Source organism: Pezoporus wallicus, unplaced genomic scaffold, assembly GCF_028554395.1.
Source record: "Pezoporus wallicus isolate ANWC-B61680 ecotype Strahan unplaced genomic scaffold, APGP_CSIRO_Pwel_v1 contig_5418, whole genome shotgun sequence".
NCBI classification, from domain to species: domain Eukaryota; kingdom Metazoa; phylum Chordata; class Aves; order Psittaciformes; family Psittacidae; genus Pezoporus; species Pezoporus wallicus.
The window spans coordinates 1,976,905-1,994,474 of NW_026640709.1; the positions used below are offsets into that span (position 1 = coordinate 1,976,905).

The window sequence follows — 17,570 nt, forward strand, 5'->3', positions numbered from 1 at the left end:
CCTGCCTGACCAATTTGGTGGCCTTCTATGATGGGGCTACAGAACTGATGGACAGGGGTAGAGCAGCTGATGTCATCTGCCTGGATTTGTGCAAAGCATTTGACACCGTCCCACACGACATCCTTGTCTCTAAATTGGAGAGACATCAATTTGATGGATGGACCACTCGGTGGATAAAGAACTGGCTGGATGGCCACACGCAAAGAGTTGTGGTCAATGGCTCAATGCCCATTTGGAGACCAGTAACGAGTGGTGTCCCTCAGGGATCGGTGTTGGGACTGGTCTTGTTCAACATCTTTGTTGGTGACATGGACAGTGGGATTGAGTGCGCCCTCAGCAAGTTTGCCGATGACACCAAGCTGTGTGGTTCGGTTGATACCCCGGAGGGAAGGAATGCCGTCCAGAGGGACCTCGACACACTTGTGAGGTGGGCTGATGCCAGCCTCATGAAGTTTAACCATGCCAAGTGCAAGGTCCTACACCTGGGTCGGAGCAATCCCAGGCACAGCTACAGGTTGGGCAGAGAAGAGATTCAGAGCAGCCCTGCGGAGAAGGACTTGGGGGTGCTGGTCGATGAGAAAATGAACATGAGCCGGCAGTGTGTGCTTGCAGCCCAGAAAGCCAACCGTATCCTGGGCTGCATCAAAAGGAGCGTGACCAGCAGGTCGAAGGAGGTGATCCTGCCCCTCTACTCTGATCTTGTGAGACCTCACCTGGAGTATTGTGTGCAGTTCTGGTGTCCTCAACATAAAAAGGACATGGAACTGTTGGAACAAGTCCAGAGGAGGGCCACAAGGATGATCAGGGGACTGGAGCGCCTCCCGTATGAAGACAGGCTGAGGAAGTTGGAGCTGTTCAGCCTGGAGAAGAGAAGGCTGCGTGGAGACCTCATAGCAGCCTTCCAGTATCTGAAGGGGGCCTATAGGGATGCTGGGGATGGACTCTTCATTAGAGACTGTAGTGACAGGACAAGGGGTAACGGGTTAAAACTTAAACAGGGGAAGTTTAGATTGGATATAAGGAAGAAATTCTTTCCTGTCAGGGTGGTGAGGCACTGGAATGGGTTGCCCAGGGAGGTTGTGAATGCTCCATCCCTGGCAGTGTTCAAGACCAGGTTGGACGAGGCCTTGGGTGATATGATTTAGTGTAAGGTGTCCCTGCCCACAGCAGGGGGGTTGGAACTAGATGATCTTAAGGTTCTTTCCAACCCTAACTATTCTATGATTCTATGACGTGATGATTTTTACAGTACAGAAGAAAAAGGCATTGCGATGGTGAAGGGACACTTTGCTGACAATGAAAAAGTTGGTGAAACATGGAATTCTCTGTGTATGCATACATAGTAAGTTTATATCTATGCCATTTATTTTCAGCTAATACCATGCTTCAAAGCTATTCAAAACCGGTTTTAAATATAAAGTACATTTTGAAATTTCTTTTTTTTGCCCTTGAGCATAATGACACTTTGAAGATATCATTAGTTAAAATTCTAAACAGGCTTCAAAGGTAGTACAAGATGCAAGACAGTTCGATAAACAACAATCCTGCAGCTCAGGGAATCCTTCAACAAAATTCCGGTCCACTTTCCAACTTCACAAGAAAAATGACCTTCACAAAATGTCACTGCTAGCAGGCAATGTGATTATTAAAAATGTATAGACTAAGCAACAAAACCTGAAAGGGCAGGAAGTCCAAACGGCAGTACAGCCCTTGACAGAAGTTTCTAAAAATAACTGTTTCAAAATGCATATGCTTACATTTATTACTGCAGGCAGACTTCTACAAACAGCAGAATGCTTCCCATTTTCCTATTTGCAGCCTGACTGGATGCATGTAAAAAAAAAAAAACAACCACCCAACAAAAACCACTGCTGGGATGTCCCCAAATAGCACGACTTAAAATGAGCAGTGTTCAGGAATGGAAATCACCATCACACTGGGAAGAACATTCTTTATTAGATATATGTATATGAATGAAATTAGCAGCGCTGCAGTGATTTGTAGATACTTCGTGTCTACATGTAACAACTCTTTTTTTCACCTAACAATGTACCAAAGTGCTGGTGGAAAATTTTCCTAATACTTCTTTCAGCTTTGAAGGAAGGGTGGAAGAAAGATATCAAAAGTAGACTTTCATCTGTATCCAGCTCAGGAATTAACTGTCTGGTACCAACATCTACCTGCATGCAAACTATTAAAGAATTAGTGACTCAGCACCTTCACATTTTACCAGAACTGTAGCAAGGCTGAATTCAGGCATTTTTTCCTTGGTAGTCTCACCATCAATCAGCTTTTGCCTGCTGCATGGGGCCATAGTGTTGGCTAAAACAAATCACAGATAAAGGCTTTTGCCTGTCTCTCTTACAAACAGTGATCACAACACTACTATATATGCAGAAGCAGGAAAAAATGATGATGAGATTTCATTCAGAGCTGTCACAGTGATGCTTTTGTCATGACTGACACTACACACTGATTTGTCAAACCTGAGGCTGATGACTATATACAAAGTAGGCAGAAAATACTGGAGTAAATTTGCATAAGATATTAAATGACTGCAAAAAGTGTCCCCAGTTTCTCCCGCCTAAGGTCAAAGTGCAAAACAGACAGACTCATACAAGATGGAGGTGGAAAAGAGGGGTTCCACAGAAGCAGAAGAACTTGAAGGTAGAGGGACAGAAATGCAGAAAGGCCACTTTGGAGGTTGTGAAAAAAAAGCTGAGGCTTGTAATTTAGGTGGGAGAAGGAAATGTGGGAACAAGGAAGCCAAAGTGGAAAGGAAGAATTGCGGAAAAAGAAGTCCAAGCAGCAGAATTGTCAAATGGTCAGGAATGAGGGTAGAGAAAGGGGTGAGTGAATAAAGTCATTGCGATGGAAATAACACTGCATGAAGTGGCTTGGACAGACAATAAATACATAATGGAAAAACTCAGGAGAAGCAAAAATTAAGGCAGGACATGATAGAAATGTCAGGCTGTGGGGGAACTAGGGAGAGACACAATGGGACCGAAACAAAATGGTAGTTTCTACTCCAGAGAGGAAAAGTAGAGACTAACAGTTTATTTCATATAATTATTCCGGACTTGATAACAATGTCTATGAGAGCAGTTCTGCTTGTGTTTCATAGCTATATGAACAAAGACAATTTATTTTAAAACACATTTTTGATTGTTTTCAATGTGCTTTTTAATTGCAGTTAGGGCATTATGTTCTCAAACCAACTGATACATTTTTAGATATCTTTGACGTAGTTGTGGTTGCTTAACAGATGGCTCACTGCCAATTGGTTTCACAGTTTTCTGATGCTTCACTGCCTTTCTATGCCTCCATATAAAGTAAGTTAGTTCAGTTCCAAACCTGTGGAAGCCCTCCCAGACAGCTTCTGGAGGATATGCTTACTCCGAGCTGATTTACTTAACATACCTAGGATTATTCTTCTTGAAATGTTCAGAAACTCCTTATCTTTTGTCTGTCAGGTATTAAGCATAGCAAAGTTTGACCTCAATAGTAAGTAACGATCTAAGACATGAACTCCTCAGCAGTTTTGGGTTGGTAATACAGCTTTATCTCTTCAACTAAAATGCAAATATGAGACAAGTCATAATAAGTTTGACTAAATTAAGATGACCGAGCCTGCTTCTGCTGAAAAAAATTAAAATCTATGACACTGCACAGCATATCATAAAACTATTTATGCAAGTTAATGGACAAATTTGCAGATAATATATATCTAGCACACTACAGAATTAGCATAACATTTTATTACCTATTTGAGTTTTTTATTGAAAGCAGAAGTCTTGGAAGGGTCTAACAAAAAAAATACCTATATACTCCTCTGCAACAGAGCTCACAGACCACACTGCACAAAGAACTATGGGGACAGATCAGTCAAATATGCAAACAAAATGCCAGTCATGTCTGTCAAACAGTTGAGTTAGAAGTGTATACTTTAGTTAACAAAAATTTAATCTCTCGGCTTGGAGATGAGATACCTCCTTCAAGGTTATTCGGTATACCTCTGCTGGAGATGATGTGTGCCTGCAATTTCTGTTCACAAGTCACCTGTGTCAGCTTATTGTCTACATCCCTACTCTTTTGCAGGGGAGAAAACAGAGATAACATGGAGCTAGACTGATCAGAGGTTCTCACCTAATATCACTTATCCATTTCTTCTCTTAGTACAAGAGATAATACAGCTTGCAGCAGTTGGTTTCTTTCAGTACACTGAAAAGTTCTTTGGATAAGGGTAAATTTTCAGTCACTTGTACCATGTGATGATATTCTGCATCTTCTTTATCGACTGAAGGCTTGACAGGAACTGTGATCCCTGACACTCTCCAAAATAAAATTTATTTTGCTAATTGCTCAGTTAATTTGTCAAAAGGGTAAAACCTATCACATATGCTATTGGTGCAAAGCAACCAAAGTCAAGCAGGTTAGTAAATTTGTCATCAGGTAATAACTGTAACAATACAGTGGCCCTAACACATCACTGAGATGCTGCAGCTAGAGGTACACCATGCAATTGCTGTCCTTTCACATGTATGTAATTACAATTATCATTGACTTCTCATTGTCAAATTAGCTGTAATGGATTCATGCAAGTCAAGAATAGCCTACATACAGAGAGCAATGAATAGCTGCTTCTGGACAGGGCGGATCCCAGAAGTAGAGGTGTTTACTGTCATTCTAGGGCTTTTGACAGATTCACATCCACACCAATGAACTGGCCACATGCACCTTAAAAGTAAGAACCTGACAGTCATAATTTCCTCAACAGTGAGTTATCAATGAATGCTAATGATGGGGGTCTGTAAACCTATCAACTGTTATGGTCCCAGAGTAGTGGGGAATAACTGACATAAGGCTAAATTAAGCCCCAATCACTAAGTTTGGGCTCACAGGACAGACTGGTGGTGGGTAGGCAGACATCAGGCCGATGTTGGCCCAATGCATGTGTTTGTTTCTCCTCATGAAGTGACCATCTAGGCTTCTGTCAATTTTCCTGTACAGTAAGAAACTCAACCTGAGACTGGTTAGTCTCCATTTTGATACTCCTGTTGGGTCTTTTTGATGTTAAATGCAGCTCTGTGTGTCAGACATACACAGAAACATATTGAGAGCTCTCCCAGGCTTTGATAGGATTACTTTACATAAAACAAAACATGTCTAAATGTATTAGGGTGGCTTATTCTATCATCTTTCCTTCTTCTCAATGGTGAGCTTGGTATACATGCAGCACAAGGATGCTGATTTGAAATTTGCTTGCACTCTCAAAATACTTTCAGCAACTGTGCTGCCATGAAGATCCTAAACATCACAGAATGACACACAATTTATGTGGCTGAGTAATAAAAGTGTCACAGTAATAACTGCTGTTAGATTAGATTAAGTACAGACTCCGTTTTCTCTGTTTCTCCTCACATCCGCAATTCCCTTTGCCTGCAACTTGTGCCCTCACTGAGATCCATCATAACATTTACTGTAATGATGCCTATGTCATGAGGCTCAAGATAACAGGAGATAATTCAATGTCATTCTTATTTATAAACTGTTATCAGCAAACGATTTTATCAGTTTAACTCCACTATGTACATGACCATAAAAACCAACTCGCTGGTAGAGGTACCTCTGACAGTACTTGATGACTTAGGCATGACCAAGTCATGAATATATTTAATTTTTAGTACTTGGATTCCAGTGATAGTTAATTTTGTAAAAAAAAAAAATTACCTAAGTATACATAAAAAATTTAGTATTTACGGTAACTTTCCTTAAAAGACCTTGTTTTCTTCAACTGAAATCAAGCTGATCAAAAGATTTACTTCACAACATTGTTTCCTTCTTACTTAGAGCTTGCAAAACATTTTGGGGAAGATGCATCTAAAAATTTGGATTAATATACTGGAGAAAGCAACACTGTGGAATATGTAACTTGTTCCTGCATCTCAGTAGGTTTGTACCAAAGTTTTGAGCTAAACCTGACTGTATTCGATTTACACAAATTTCACAGATCAGTTATTTGTCTACCCCATTTGGTAATAGAAATGGTAATGAAATTGGTGGATATAGTGGATATCGGCAACCAACCACGTGCATCTTCAAAATGCCACTTCGAATAGTTATGTAAAGTGATAACAATAACCTTTTTTTTTAAAATCCAGATTACTAAACAAATTTTTTAGATAGTAAATGTCTATAAATTACTTATGGCATAGAATCTGATCTTGATTTTATGATACTGCCCACCCCACCACATTGTTATAAAACCTAAAAGCTATAGCACAGTCAATTTCAGAAGCAGTTAACCAAAGGAAACATCAAATGCTTTTCTGCACTATGGGGAAAGCATTTAGGCTCCATGAAGATGTATATAGCCCACCAGATGCAGTATGTTACAGCTGTATAATTTTGTGTGTTAAGCCAGTGACAAAAGGCAGAATATTTGCAAAGGTGTAGAGGTTAGGCAGATTATTGTTAAAATAACAGCTGAAAACAAGCCACTGAACTTGCTTACAAGGAGAGCCAGGTGCCTACTTCCTTTTTCAGCCCTCTTTTTCATGTGCAAACTGTGCTTCCCACTTCAACTTCACTTCACGTACAAATGAATCCTTTGCTGCTCAGTAGAAGTAGTACAGCTGAGGATTTGCTGTTAAAGGTAGTGACACCATTCTGCTACTACAAAGCATTCTTAATATTTCATTTGCAAATCGTTAAGATTTCCCTCAGTTACTTCAAACTGCTTTATATTTAATATAAAATGTAAAAATCTATTCAATCCGTTACAACTTTCACAAAATTCTTTAAAAATTGAAGTAGAAAAAAATCTGAGAAGTGAAAAAATTTGTTGTTTACAAATTGCAGAATTGTACAGCAGAGAGAAATGATTATAAATACCTACTGTATTTCAATAAGACTATCAGTAAGAATGCTATAGTTAATGCAACTGACAATGTAATGAGCTTTAGCTAACAGTATAACAACTAGGGAGCACTGTCTCACCAAAAAAATGCCATGTGCAGTGCTTCTAGTTATGTGTACTACCTTGTAGACTAGGTATCTATACCAAAGATATATTTCCCTTTCGTTTTACTTGGAATTTCACATCTCTAAATAAATAATTTTGCAATACTTTAGCTTCGACACATTTGTTACTGAGATTGAGATGTGGAAATACTTCATTTTGAGAATGTTGTCTGTTGTTTCCTGTCATCTACTACCTTCAATCAAGGACAAATATTGCATATGAAATATTTGTACTTCAGAAACTCCAGTCAGTTTCTGTACAGTAGCTCCTCCAAACAATTTCAATCTCCAATCATAAATGCTGAAGATTAAAACCAAAACAATTTCCTAAAATACACATTCTACACAACAAAGGATGGACTGCTGAGTGATAGTTTTTCCAGAATACACCATGGCATTACAAAAATTACAAAACATACCTTAAGATTCCCTGACACAGTATCTTTACTCCCCAAGCAAATGATAAAGCACCTCTAATAACAACAGCTTTAAAACACTTTCACCTAAAAACTGATAGAAAGGATTCTTTTGTGAGATCCTGTGATGCAATTCGTGTGTTCAGAGTCTCAAAAGCTGCAATTTAGGCACATGCAAATGATTTGTTCATTGAAACTGAAAAACTGAACAGATTTTGAAAGTCAAAGGGACCAACTGTGTATTCTGTCAAATGGTTTCCTACACGGGGTTATTTAACTCCTGGCACAAATCACACTTTTTCTCCAAGATTCTCACAGAAACAACTGGATGAAAAAGTTTCTTACAGAGATGGTGGAAAGTACTTTGCTGAGACTGCTGCAGCACACAGTACTGGAATGAAAAACAGCAAAACTCCTAATCTATATTGAATAAGGAATATTAAACATACCACATTTACCTTTTCCTCTGGAATTTTATTTTACTATTTAATTAATGGTTCACAATACTTAATAGTTATCAATATAACAAAATCCAGTATATTTCTCCTTTATTTCACTGTTCCTAAGCTCTTTTCTATACACATTTCTGAACTCAAAACACCAGTTTCTTCCAGTTTTAGAAGATATTACAGCATCTTCCATGCACTATGCACTAGAAGTGCACTTCCATGCACTTATTGACACTACTCAGCTGTGAGAGAGTAATGCTTTCAGATTAAGAAAATTTACCATTGTATAGACAAATTCTGTTGGTTTACTTCCTAACTGTTCAACTCCTAACTTTGAAATCCTAAAGTTCTTACAATGTAATGTTCTTTTCATTAACAAAGATTAGCAACATAGGTATATAAGCACCTCCCTTCACATACACTTCTGCTGTGCTTGAAGCAGCTGACTATGTTGTGCTGAAAAATATTTTTGCCTTTTCATAAAATTCAATGTGTCCAAACTTTTTCAGCAGACTGATTTTTGTACTAGCACTATGTAAGTGGATCACTGAGAAAAGTGGTAACTTTTAACAACTGTTAAGGCAGAAGAGATTCTTAGATAGGCATAGGGAAGAAGTTAGCTCTGACTCTATGTACTTAAAATATACACAGGACTGGGCTCTTGCATACTAAGAGCACATGCTAAGCATGCTCACTATCACAGAAGTGTGTTCACACTCAGAGAACTGCAACTGCAAACATCACACCTCTAAGCAGATTAACAAGTAAAGAATTTATACAGCAATATTTCTATATAATGTATATGGACGATGGAAGACAATAATTCAGAATAACATAAAAATCATACACACCTAGGGTTACCTGCCTAGGGTTACCTGCCCAATAATATGTGCCCGATTAAAGAACTTAGATTTAAAAATTCTCTTTTTAAAAAATGTAAAAAGGAAAAGAAACAAAGACACAAAATATTTCTGGGGAAAATATTAAGCTGTCATAACAACGTGAAATCTGTTAATTGAGAAAATCCCAGAAGTTCCAGCTAAGTCAATAAATATGTCTTTTTTAATGCTTAAAAAAGTCAAAAGAAAAATTCTGCTACAGGATCCCTCTTGCCTGCAAAGAGTGATGATGAGTTTAGAGCAGCTCCTTATAAAGATGCTGCAGGAAACAAAATCCTTGGGAGACAAAGACATCTAAAAGAACTTTGAGTCCTTCCGTGTTCTTCTCATTCCAGGAACCACCAATGCTGAACAGTAGAAATCAGTAATACTTGAATGAGTAGTAGAAGAGTTTGAGAGAGACTGTAGCTTTAGGCCTTGCTGGTCAAGGATTAATTCTGTATACTGCTGAATACATAAACAACTACTTTGTTTTAAAGGAAGAACTGGTCATCTCATGGAAAGAAGTGGCAATAATGCAATCATTTCTCCCTCTTGAAAAAGGGACTGTATCCTGAAAAATAAAAATAAAAAAGAAATTGTGCAATGTGTAGGTTTCATTCAGCTTTGAAACCTGCCAAATCTGCCATTTGAGTGATGTATGCGATTGCAACACCACACAAAACAAAGCTTATTTCATAAATACTACAGTCCAAGTGCAAAAAAAGATTAAAAGAAAAAGCCTAATTCAGGTGTACAATTATTTCCCAAAAATAAATAGCAAGGATGGAAAAGATTATTTATTGTTTCTATGATGTACCGTGAGAGCCATAAATGACTAATCAAACAAAAGTGTAGGTATGGTCTGAGATAAAACTTCCAAACCATGACATCTATATGACTTCATCAAACTCCCAAGTGAAGTGAAAGAGACTCCAGGAAATTCAAAATCTAAAAACTGGCTGGGCAGCTGGGCAGCACAATAGAAAAAAGAGTACTGGGGGAACAAGTCTGTAACAGTTATTGAAGGATGGATAACTGGGTCTTTTTTTCACGTATAAATTCAGTGAATATATCAGTTTAATTTACTAAGGAAGTTCACTAACTTTAAACTGCGGATATTATCTTCACAAGGAATCAGTTAAAACTGCATTATAACCAAGTAAACAGCTTTTCCTAGCCTGTACTCTGAAGGATGTTTCCAGAAAAGGGAACCCAGAAGATGGGGTATTTAAATCTTCCCAAATATATTCATCAGAACAAAATAAAAAAGCATGGGTTACTAATTGCAATGCTCAGAAGTAATCAATGTAAAAATAGTGTCATCTTGCTTCTTACACCTGCTTTGCGTATCTATCTCCTCATTCTTCTAACAAAAAGCTATTCAACCACTGAGTAAAGAGGTAACAGTAGACACACATTAGAACTTACTCCGTATCAACATACTCTCAGTAAATTGTTATATGATTTGTGACAGCAAAAGCCCTCATCATTGATGACAATGCATGAACCAAAAGGCATATGTGCTCTTCAGCACATATATCATGTGAGGCATTCTTGTCTAAAATTAAGTAATTTTTTCAAACTGGATCCAGAAGCTACATACAGACATAACAAAATTAGAATTCCAAGTTGATAGGAGTCACCGTCAGACACATTATTCTTAAAAGAATGGAAAACTTCAACTGAAACCGAAAGCAGTGATTAAGTAGGTCAGGGCAGTGGAACAACTTCTGGAAATCCCAAGGATAGCAAAATAATTATGTATTTGTCTTCCTTTTTGATAGCAAAAGACCTGAATTAGTTAGAAATTTCTTTCCTTTTCAGAAACAACTGAAGCAATTAGCATCTTAACTGCTACAATGCTGACTGTCATCAGAAAAGACACCTTTAGAAAACACAGAAGAATAAAGAAAGCAAGCTGTAAAAATTTTAATGGAACTTAAATACTGCATTGAAGTGAGGATATATGAAAAACACTCTTCTGACAAATAATTTGTAGGATTTAGACATAGTAGTTCAGGAAATTATGAGAAATGTAAAAAAATTGTTTTTTTTTTTTTTTAGAGATAATAAGGAAGAAAAAGAGTCTATCAAGAGGAAATAAAACTAAGATAAAATTAGGCTGATAACTGGAAATTTAGTTATCCTGGAAAGAGAAACTCTATATGCTGGAAAGACTTGTAACTCTTCATGATGTTTCCAGAAGCTAATTTTTTTGGTGAAAAGTGCACAGGATAGACTAAATGATACCTTAACAATAACAAAATCAGCCAAACAAAACCATTTTAAAAAACAACAAAATAATGTTGTATTTCACTGTTCCTGGGATTTGATAGACATGATGTTATTCCCAGGGTTAGTATGCAATTTTTTTGTGTTTCTTTAACCAAATTGACTCATTTATAAGACAAAACCCACAATGTATTCTTCCAACTTAACATGATTATATTTTTGTAAACTGATCAAAATATGTTGAATATAACTTGACCACTGCAGCTGGAAAACTGATTTTCCTGGATATTTTACAGTGAAGCTGTTTGAGACAGCACTGTATCAAACAGTATCAGTTTTCCAGTACATATAATTTTCAATCAAGAAAAAGCATTGCATTTATTTCCTCCAGTTTCTGATTCTGTTCCGCATTGAAAATGTATATAACCTGAATACAATTTGAAAAGAAGCCATTTTTTTGAGGTAATACTGATTAAAAAAAAACCCCAAACAACTATATTAGATGTAACTAAAATGATATACAGAAAACTGACTTATGGTCCTTGGGATAAGAAGTGAGTTCTAGCAGCGTCTTGCAGCCCTGCAGTGCCGGAGTGAATATTCCTCTTCCCTTCCAGCATTTGAAGCCACTTCTCAAACAACAGCCTAGGGAAGCAGCAAAGTAACACTGGGAGAAAGAGAATTGCTACTGAGATCTGTTCTTGCTACCAGACCCTTCAACAGTGTGAAGCTGGTAGGAAGTGAGAGACTGCCAGCCTTCTGTCTTTAAAAGTTCGCGAAGTTGTGAAAAAAATATCCTCGGAGAAGCAAGGGAGGCTTGGAAAGGATGAGGAGAGGACAGAGAGCCTAGAAGAGGGTAAGGAAGTAAAGGCAGACATTTGTGTCCTCCAGTTTCTCCGAGCAGAAAAAAAAACTAGGAAAACAGAAAAAAAAGATACTGGGAAGAGGTTCTTATTTGCTCTGACTTGGAACATTATCTGCTGCATGGGCAGCAACCCTGCACAGGGGTAAGCTGGTCTTGGGAGCATGTGAGCAGGGTGCTCTCCCACAGAGTCCCACTCTGATTCCACAGGTGAAACAGCCTACTTACTGACTAAGGGGATGCTGCCGTGCCTGCATGGTTAGGCATAACTTTGCATATTTAGGGTATCTCTGAAGATAGCAGAAGTAGTAATATTGTATCTGGAGAGATGAAAAGCTAAAGTTGAAAGAATATTGCATACAATTATTCTAAGTGTAGGAAGAATTTATTCTGAAATTATGATAGTGTTCATTATGACAGAATATTCTCTCTGGTTCCTACTTGGGGCTGGATTTAAAAGTGTAATTAAAGCCACAAACAAACATAATAAGCTAGAGACTGTGGCAGAGCTAGGAAAAGAGAGGGCAAGTGAGCTGAATTAAAAGAAGACCCAGGAAACCCTGCTTCTTACTCTAAGCTGTGAGAACAATTTATCCCCTTACTATGGTCCTTAGAGATGTAGTCAAGTCCTGTTCTTGATCTGTGAGACAGTGACAAAAGGATTCTGTAAAATGTCAATTGACCATTTTCCTGGTAAACAGTAGGAAGCAGCAACTAAGACACACTGCAGTTTGGTAATACTGTACTCATGTAATGACATTTTTACATTAGGTGTAACCTTGTGTTTCAAATTAAGAGTTCTGTAGCATTTCTTATTTACCCCTTTGATCCACTGCGTTTACTGAACATCTCTACAATAAAACCTTAATTTTTCTGAGACTCAGCAACAGATTGTTTTTTTCCCCCTGTTATTACCTACCTTCCATTGATGCTGAGAGCTACTGTAGGTAATATTAGTGATATGGTTTAGTACTTAATTGCTGTCAAATTTAATACTGAATATAGTAGTACTGAACAGTAATAAACCTATCAAATGAAGTGATGGAAACAAAAACCTAATGCAATTCAGCTTTATTATTATTTCTGTTTTGTAAGGAGGGAAAGTTTTGAGCAGTTCTATGAAAAAAGTGGATGCTGGTACTGAGATCAAGTTTTGGCTGGTATGTTGAACTGAATCAGATCATGAAGGAGCCATACAATATTTTTTTCCCCATTCCTTACAATCCTTCTTATTTTTTTCAGACTGGTGCATATTTAAAAATAAAATCTAGGCAGGTGGGCAGGACAATATGATTGAAAACACCAGGCATAAAAGCAAGTGGACAGGACAGCAAAAGAGCGAGTATCAGTGAGTATGCAGACCCAAAGAGCAGCAAGGGGATACTGTATTGAAGGATTAGGTGAAAAGGCAGGAGGAAAATGCCAGACATTTAGCAAGTTGATAAAGCAGTACCAAACAGTCAGCAGGTGTGCCAAGCAGCAGAAGAGCAATTCCACAGAGTCAGCAGATGCACTCAGCAGGAAGGTGATGCCCAGGCACTCAGAGCATGAGACAGGGCAACAGAAGGCCAATGCCCATGTGCAATCAGATTGAAAGGACAATAAGGAGGCGATACATGCCGTTCAACAGATGGACAGGGCAGTAGGTAATCAGTGTCAAGCAATTAGATGGTCAAGAGGTAATGCCAGACAGTCAGGTAAAGGGCCAAGATTTCAGGAGGACAGTGCCACACAGCCAGCACTGTAGCACAGCCAGTAGAAAGAATAAAAGAGAGTAGTGAATGTCAGGCAGTCCCCAGACAGGCTGCAAAAGACCAAAGCCCACAAAAAATCAGATGTGACTGTCAGCAAGGACAAATCAAAAGCCTGCCAACTGATTGACAGAGCAGCAGGGTGGCAGTACTTTTTCAGTAACTTAGGATACCATGAGTGAAACAATCCCAAGAATCTAGATGCTCACCCTCTGGTAATATTAGATCAGAGTGAACCATGAATATCCACAGGAGAATAGCACACAAATGGAAACAGCAGATGAGTCTGACCCTAGCACCTGGGGAGGCCATGGGACCTTCCTATAAAACAAAATATGAGAATCCACAAGAAAAATCAAACAAATGGGAAAAATGTGTCTAAAACCTGTTTCTGATGATGATTAAAAAAGCAAAAAAATACTAGCAAAGAATTAGTTTGGAAATGATTGGGTGGGATTGAAGATGTTGCTTACCCCTCTCTGGAGCCCACATAATGGGAATGTTGGGAAATTCTGCAGCAGAAAAACAGAAGAGAAAAGGGATTTCTGACTCCCAGTTCATGGAAAGCATGTCAATTTAGGACTGGGTAATCTCTTTGGGCAAAAAATAAGAATTCAACTGAGTCTTTGCCCAACCCAAGACACATGCCTTTATGAGGTTTGTGAAAATTTTAAGAAGCCCACATCACTTTCATCTCACATGACATCCCACCCTTATTCCCCAAAACCACACTTACCTCTAGCACAAGGTGCATAAGAGGGAAAAGGGGATGATCTTGTGAGCTCATTCCCATATCAACTCCAAAAATAGCTTGTGAAGATGAACAGGAGTACCCATTAGCCATTACGGGCCATTGATGAGATAAATTGAAGTTGTCATTATCTGTTACTCATGACTAGTGCAGGCTGTTGTTTGGCTTAGATACACCCACACTCTAATGAAAAGAATTAAGTCTTGTGGGGTAACCCTCTTGGATGGCAAGTTGCAGAAGTGCAAGACTTATCAACACCTTTTTTTACCTTATTGTCTCCTCTTTAACTTAAGCACTCTGTTATTTAACATTGAAACAAATTAAACCATGTTTCAGAAATCTTAGCTGCTGCTCTATTTCAGAAACATGTAATGAACTCTGAAATGCAAGAACTGAGAAAATCCCAGCAGTAATAAAGTTCAGTAATTTAATTCGTATGTCACTTCAGTCATTTTTATTCAGTATGTCTTTTTATTCAGTAAGTATCTTCCTAGTAACTAAAAGTCAACAGTCAACGAAGACTCAAACTTCACTATTTCTGTCCTCTTAGAGGTCCACATTGTGTGTGCACTTATCTGTTTGCACATTAACTCCTTATTTGTAACACTGAAAAACTACAACTCTCCTTGATAAGCCAACAATTTCCTTTCCTGCGAACTGTAGAGAACCTTAGACACAATAAAAAAGTCAGTAGTTCTGTTGTGCACTGCTGAGTTAGGATTTGGAAAGGTCACAGAGAAAGAATCTGTATGAATTTGCCATGTCCTCACGTGCAACAAAGCTTTTAAGGAATACCATGATAATAAGCTAAACTGATAGAACATTTTTTTATACTGATCCTCTGGATATCAGCCATTCATTCTCCTTCTAGCTGAGCAAGGCATAGGAATAACAGAGCTTAATATAACTTTAAATTCAGAAATCTGGGTCATAGAACAGGAACTTCTTCCATACCCAAACTGTCAAATACTAGTTGGTCTTAAACCGAAATGACAGGAAATTTAGGCAGAGGAGGCCAAGATATTTCCATCATACAATTAGTAATGACATAAACCACCAGAAAAGCACACTCTGCCTGAACAAGAGGAGATATTAATACTATAGAGTACAAGTTACTTAGAGCATGTATTGGTAGTTTTATAAAATCCTGTGATTTTATGGCCAGCAGCAACTACAGTTAGCTGCAGCACAGCAAGACCAAAATTGCTAGCACCTTCACTCACATTTTCAAGGCTCAATGAAAATGAACTATGACAAAACTGATCTCAGCAAACTGTGACAAAATGTTTATTTGTGGAGGAAAAGATGGACTTCTTAAATCTAGTGAAAGTTTAAATGTCAATAAATAGTGGATAATGCACCTCTATTAATTTGAGTATTCTCATTGCAAAATAATTGGGAAAAGAATATATGCATAAAGTGGTAAGAAGCTAAAACACGGTGCAAAAGAAGGTTGAAAAGTAATCAGTCTCTTGTTTGTAATTGATAAGACCCTCATGCCTGAATGTGACAACAGTAATTCCTGTTTTCTATTCTGGTATTTATACTGAGTCTACATTTCGCTAAAGCTTCACTGTTCCACGTGGTATCAATTAGCAAAAGCAGGCAAAGGGCTAGTTATAATTCTAAAATAACTACTGAAGCTAGCTGCTTTCCAGGATTCTTCCAGTTTCTTTCTGCTTAGTGGCTCAAAAAGCTTCTACACTGCAGGCAAGGTGCAAATGAGAAATTCTACACTCTTTAATAAGTACTAGTTTTAATGATCAACTATTTTAATAGAGAGTCATTTTGCTATTCTGGTGTGCTCATGTCAAAAGGCCTAACTCAATTTTTGATACATCTTAAATCCAGACTACTATTTGCCCTCTAGTTATCATTTCTTTAAGCTGCCTTCACAGTCTTTCTAACATGTCTATATTTTTTTTTGTATTTTTCTCCATATTAAGCTTTTATTAAACTCTTTGTAATAGACCATGACCAGCTAAAAAAAAAGACACATTAAGAGCAAGAACTGCATAATTACAGGCCTGACAATGTTTTCATTATTATTTTGCCTTAACTTGATGTTTACTTTTTTCAGTTATTATCTGCTGTAAAGTGATGTTTTAATGGAAACTGTTTTTATAAATGCCTAAAAAGGAAAAAAATCTGAAAGTCCCAAACTAAAAATTTTGTTATATAGAAATTCTATAGCAGGCATATTTTTCTTCCCCAGCTACAGAAAGGAGGTCAGAGTTTATGCACTGTTGCTGCTAAACTTGCCAAGCCAGATGATTTAAACTAACAGAGATACCTATGAGAGTTGCAGTCCCTACAATGAAAACATGTCTAAAAGGCATCAGTAATGCCAAGAGGAGGAGAAGGTCCCTCAATAAAACGTAAATTATAACCATATTGTTCTTCTGGGTGTATTTTGAAGGTATTTGGAATCACTGGGATAAGAACCATTTGTCCACCCACAGGATATGCTGAGGCTTCTTCCAACTTCCATTCTGAAATTACCTTGGAATAAAAAATTAACTGCAAAAGTTAAGAAATAAAAGCAAGATTTCCTGGCTTGTTACTGTGGCTTTACTTCTCATTCTATGAAACATTTGAATCCCTTACTGCTGTTTTACTACTGATTCTTCTTTTTAAAAGATCTTGCATAGATGTTTGAAAGACAGAACACAGAACTTCTATTTGCTATTTGAGAGTAATAAAGAAAGCTAAAATAATGCAATTTGATCCTCAAATAGGTAAAAATACCCAATTGCTTAACAAGAATTCTATTAGTATTATCTTTAGGTTATGATGGTCAGACAACTTTACACAGAAGGTTAATACATTAGTTAAATAATTTTAAAGATATTTCCACAGCATCCTCAGCCAATACTATTAGAGTTTTGCATTTTCCATTAAGAGACAAATAAGCAATTCATGTAATCCTTTTGTATGCAGGAAAACAAAACTGTTTCTTCATCAATTTCAGGATCCATTTAATTCAAACTATCTTCTCATTTTATTTTAACAAATAAAAACCATAAGACTAGAATCAGGTTTTGGCTTCCACACAGGATAACTGATTATACAACATCCATGACTTCTGGACGAGTACAAGATAACTCGAGTTTTGTATCTCTCCCGTATTCAATCACCTTTGATTTGACAGAAGGGAATCTGTTTGTGTTACTGATATCTTAATTTTAATCAAACCAACCCA

At 37.6% G+C, this 17,570-nt stretch overlaps 1 protein-coding gene across 23 annotated transcripts in view; it reads right to left on the reverse strand.

The window, feature by feature from the left end:
* The window catches only part of GPHN (gephyrin), a 304,336-nt gene that overhangs the window by 113,259 nt on the left and 173,507 nt on the right, over positions 1-17,570 (reverse strand). For 13 of the 23 annotated variants that reach the window (XM_057420160.1, XM_057420164.1, XM_057420148.1 and 10 more), the window contains one exon: positions 14,091-14,129. The exons of the other annotated variants lie outside the window; for them this stretch is intronic. In XM_057420160.1, the coding sequence (XP_057276143.1) occupies positions 14,091-14,129 (39 nt within the window). The remainder of the gene's footprint in view (positions 1-14,090; positions 14,130-17,570) is intronic. 23 annotated transcript variants of the gene reach the window in all.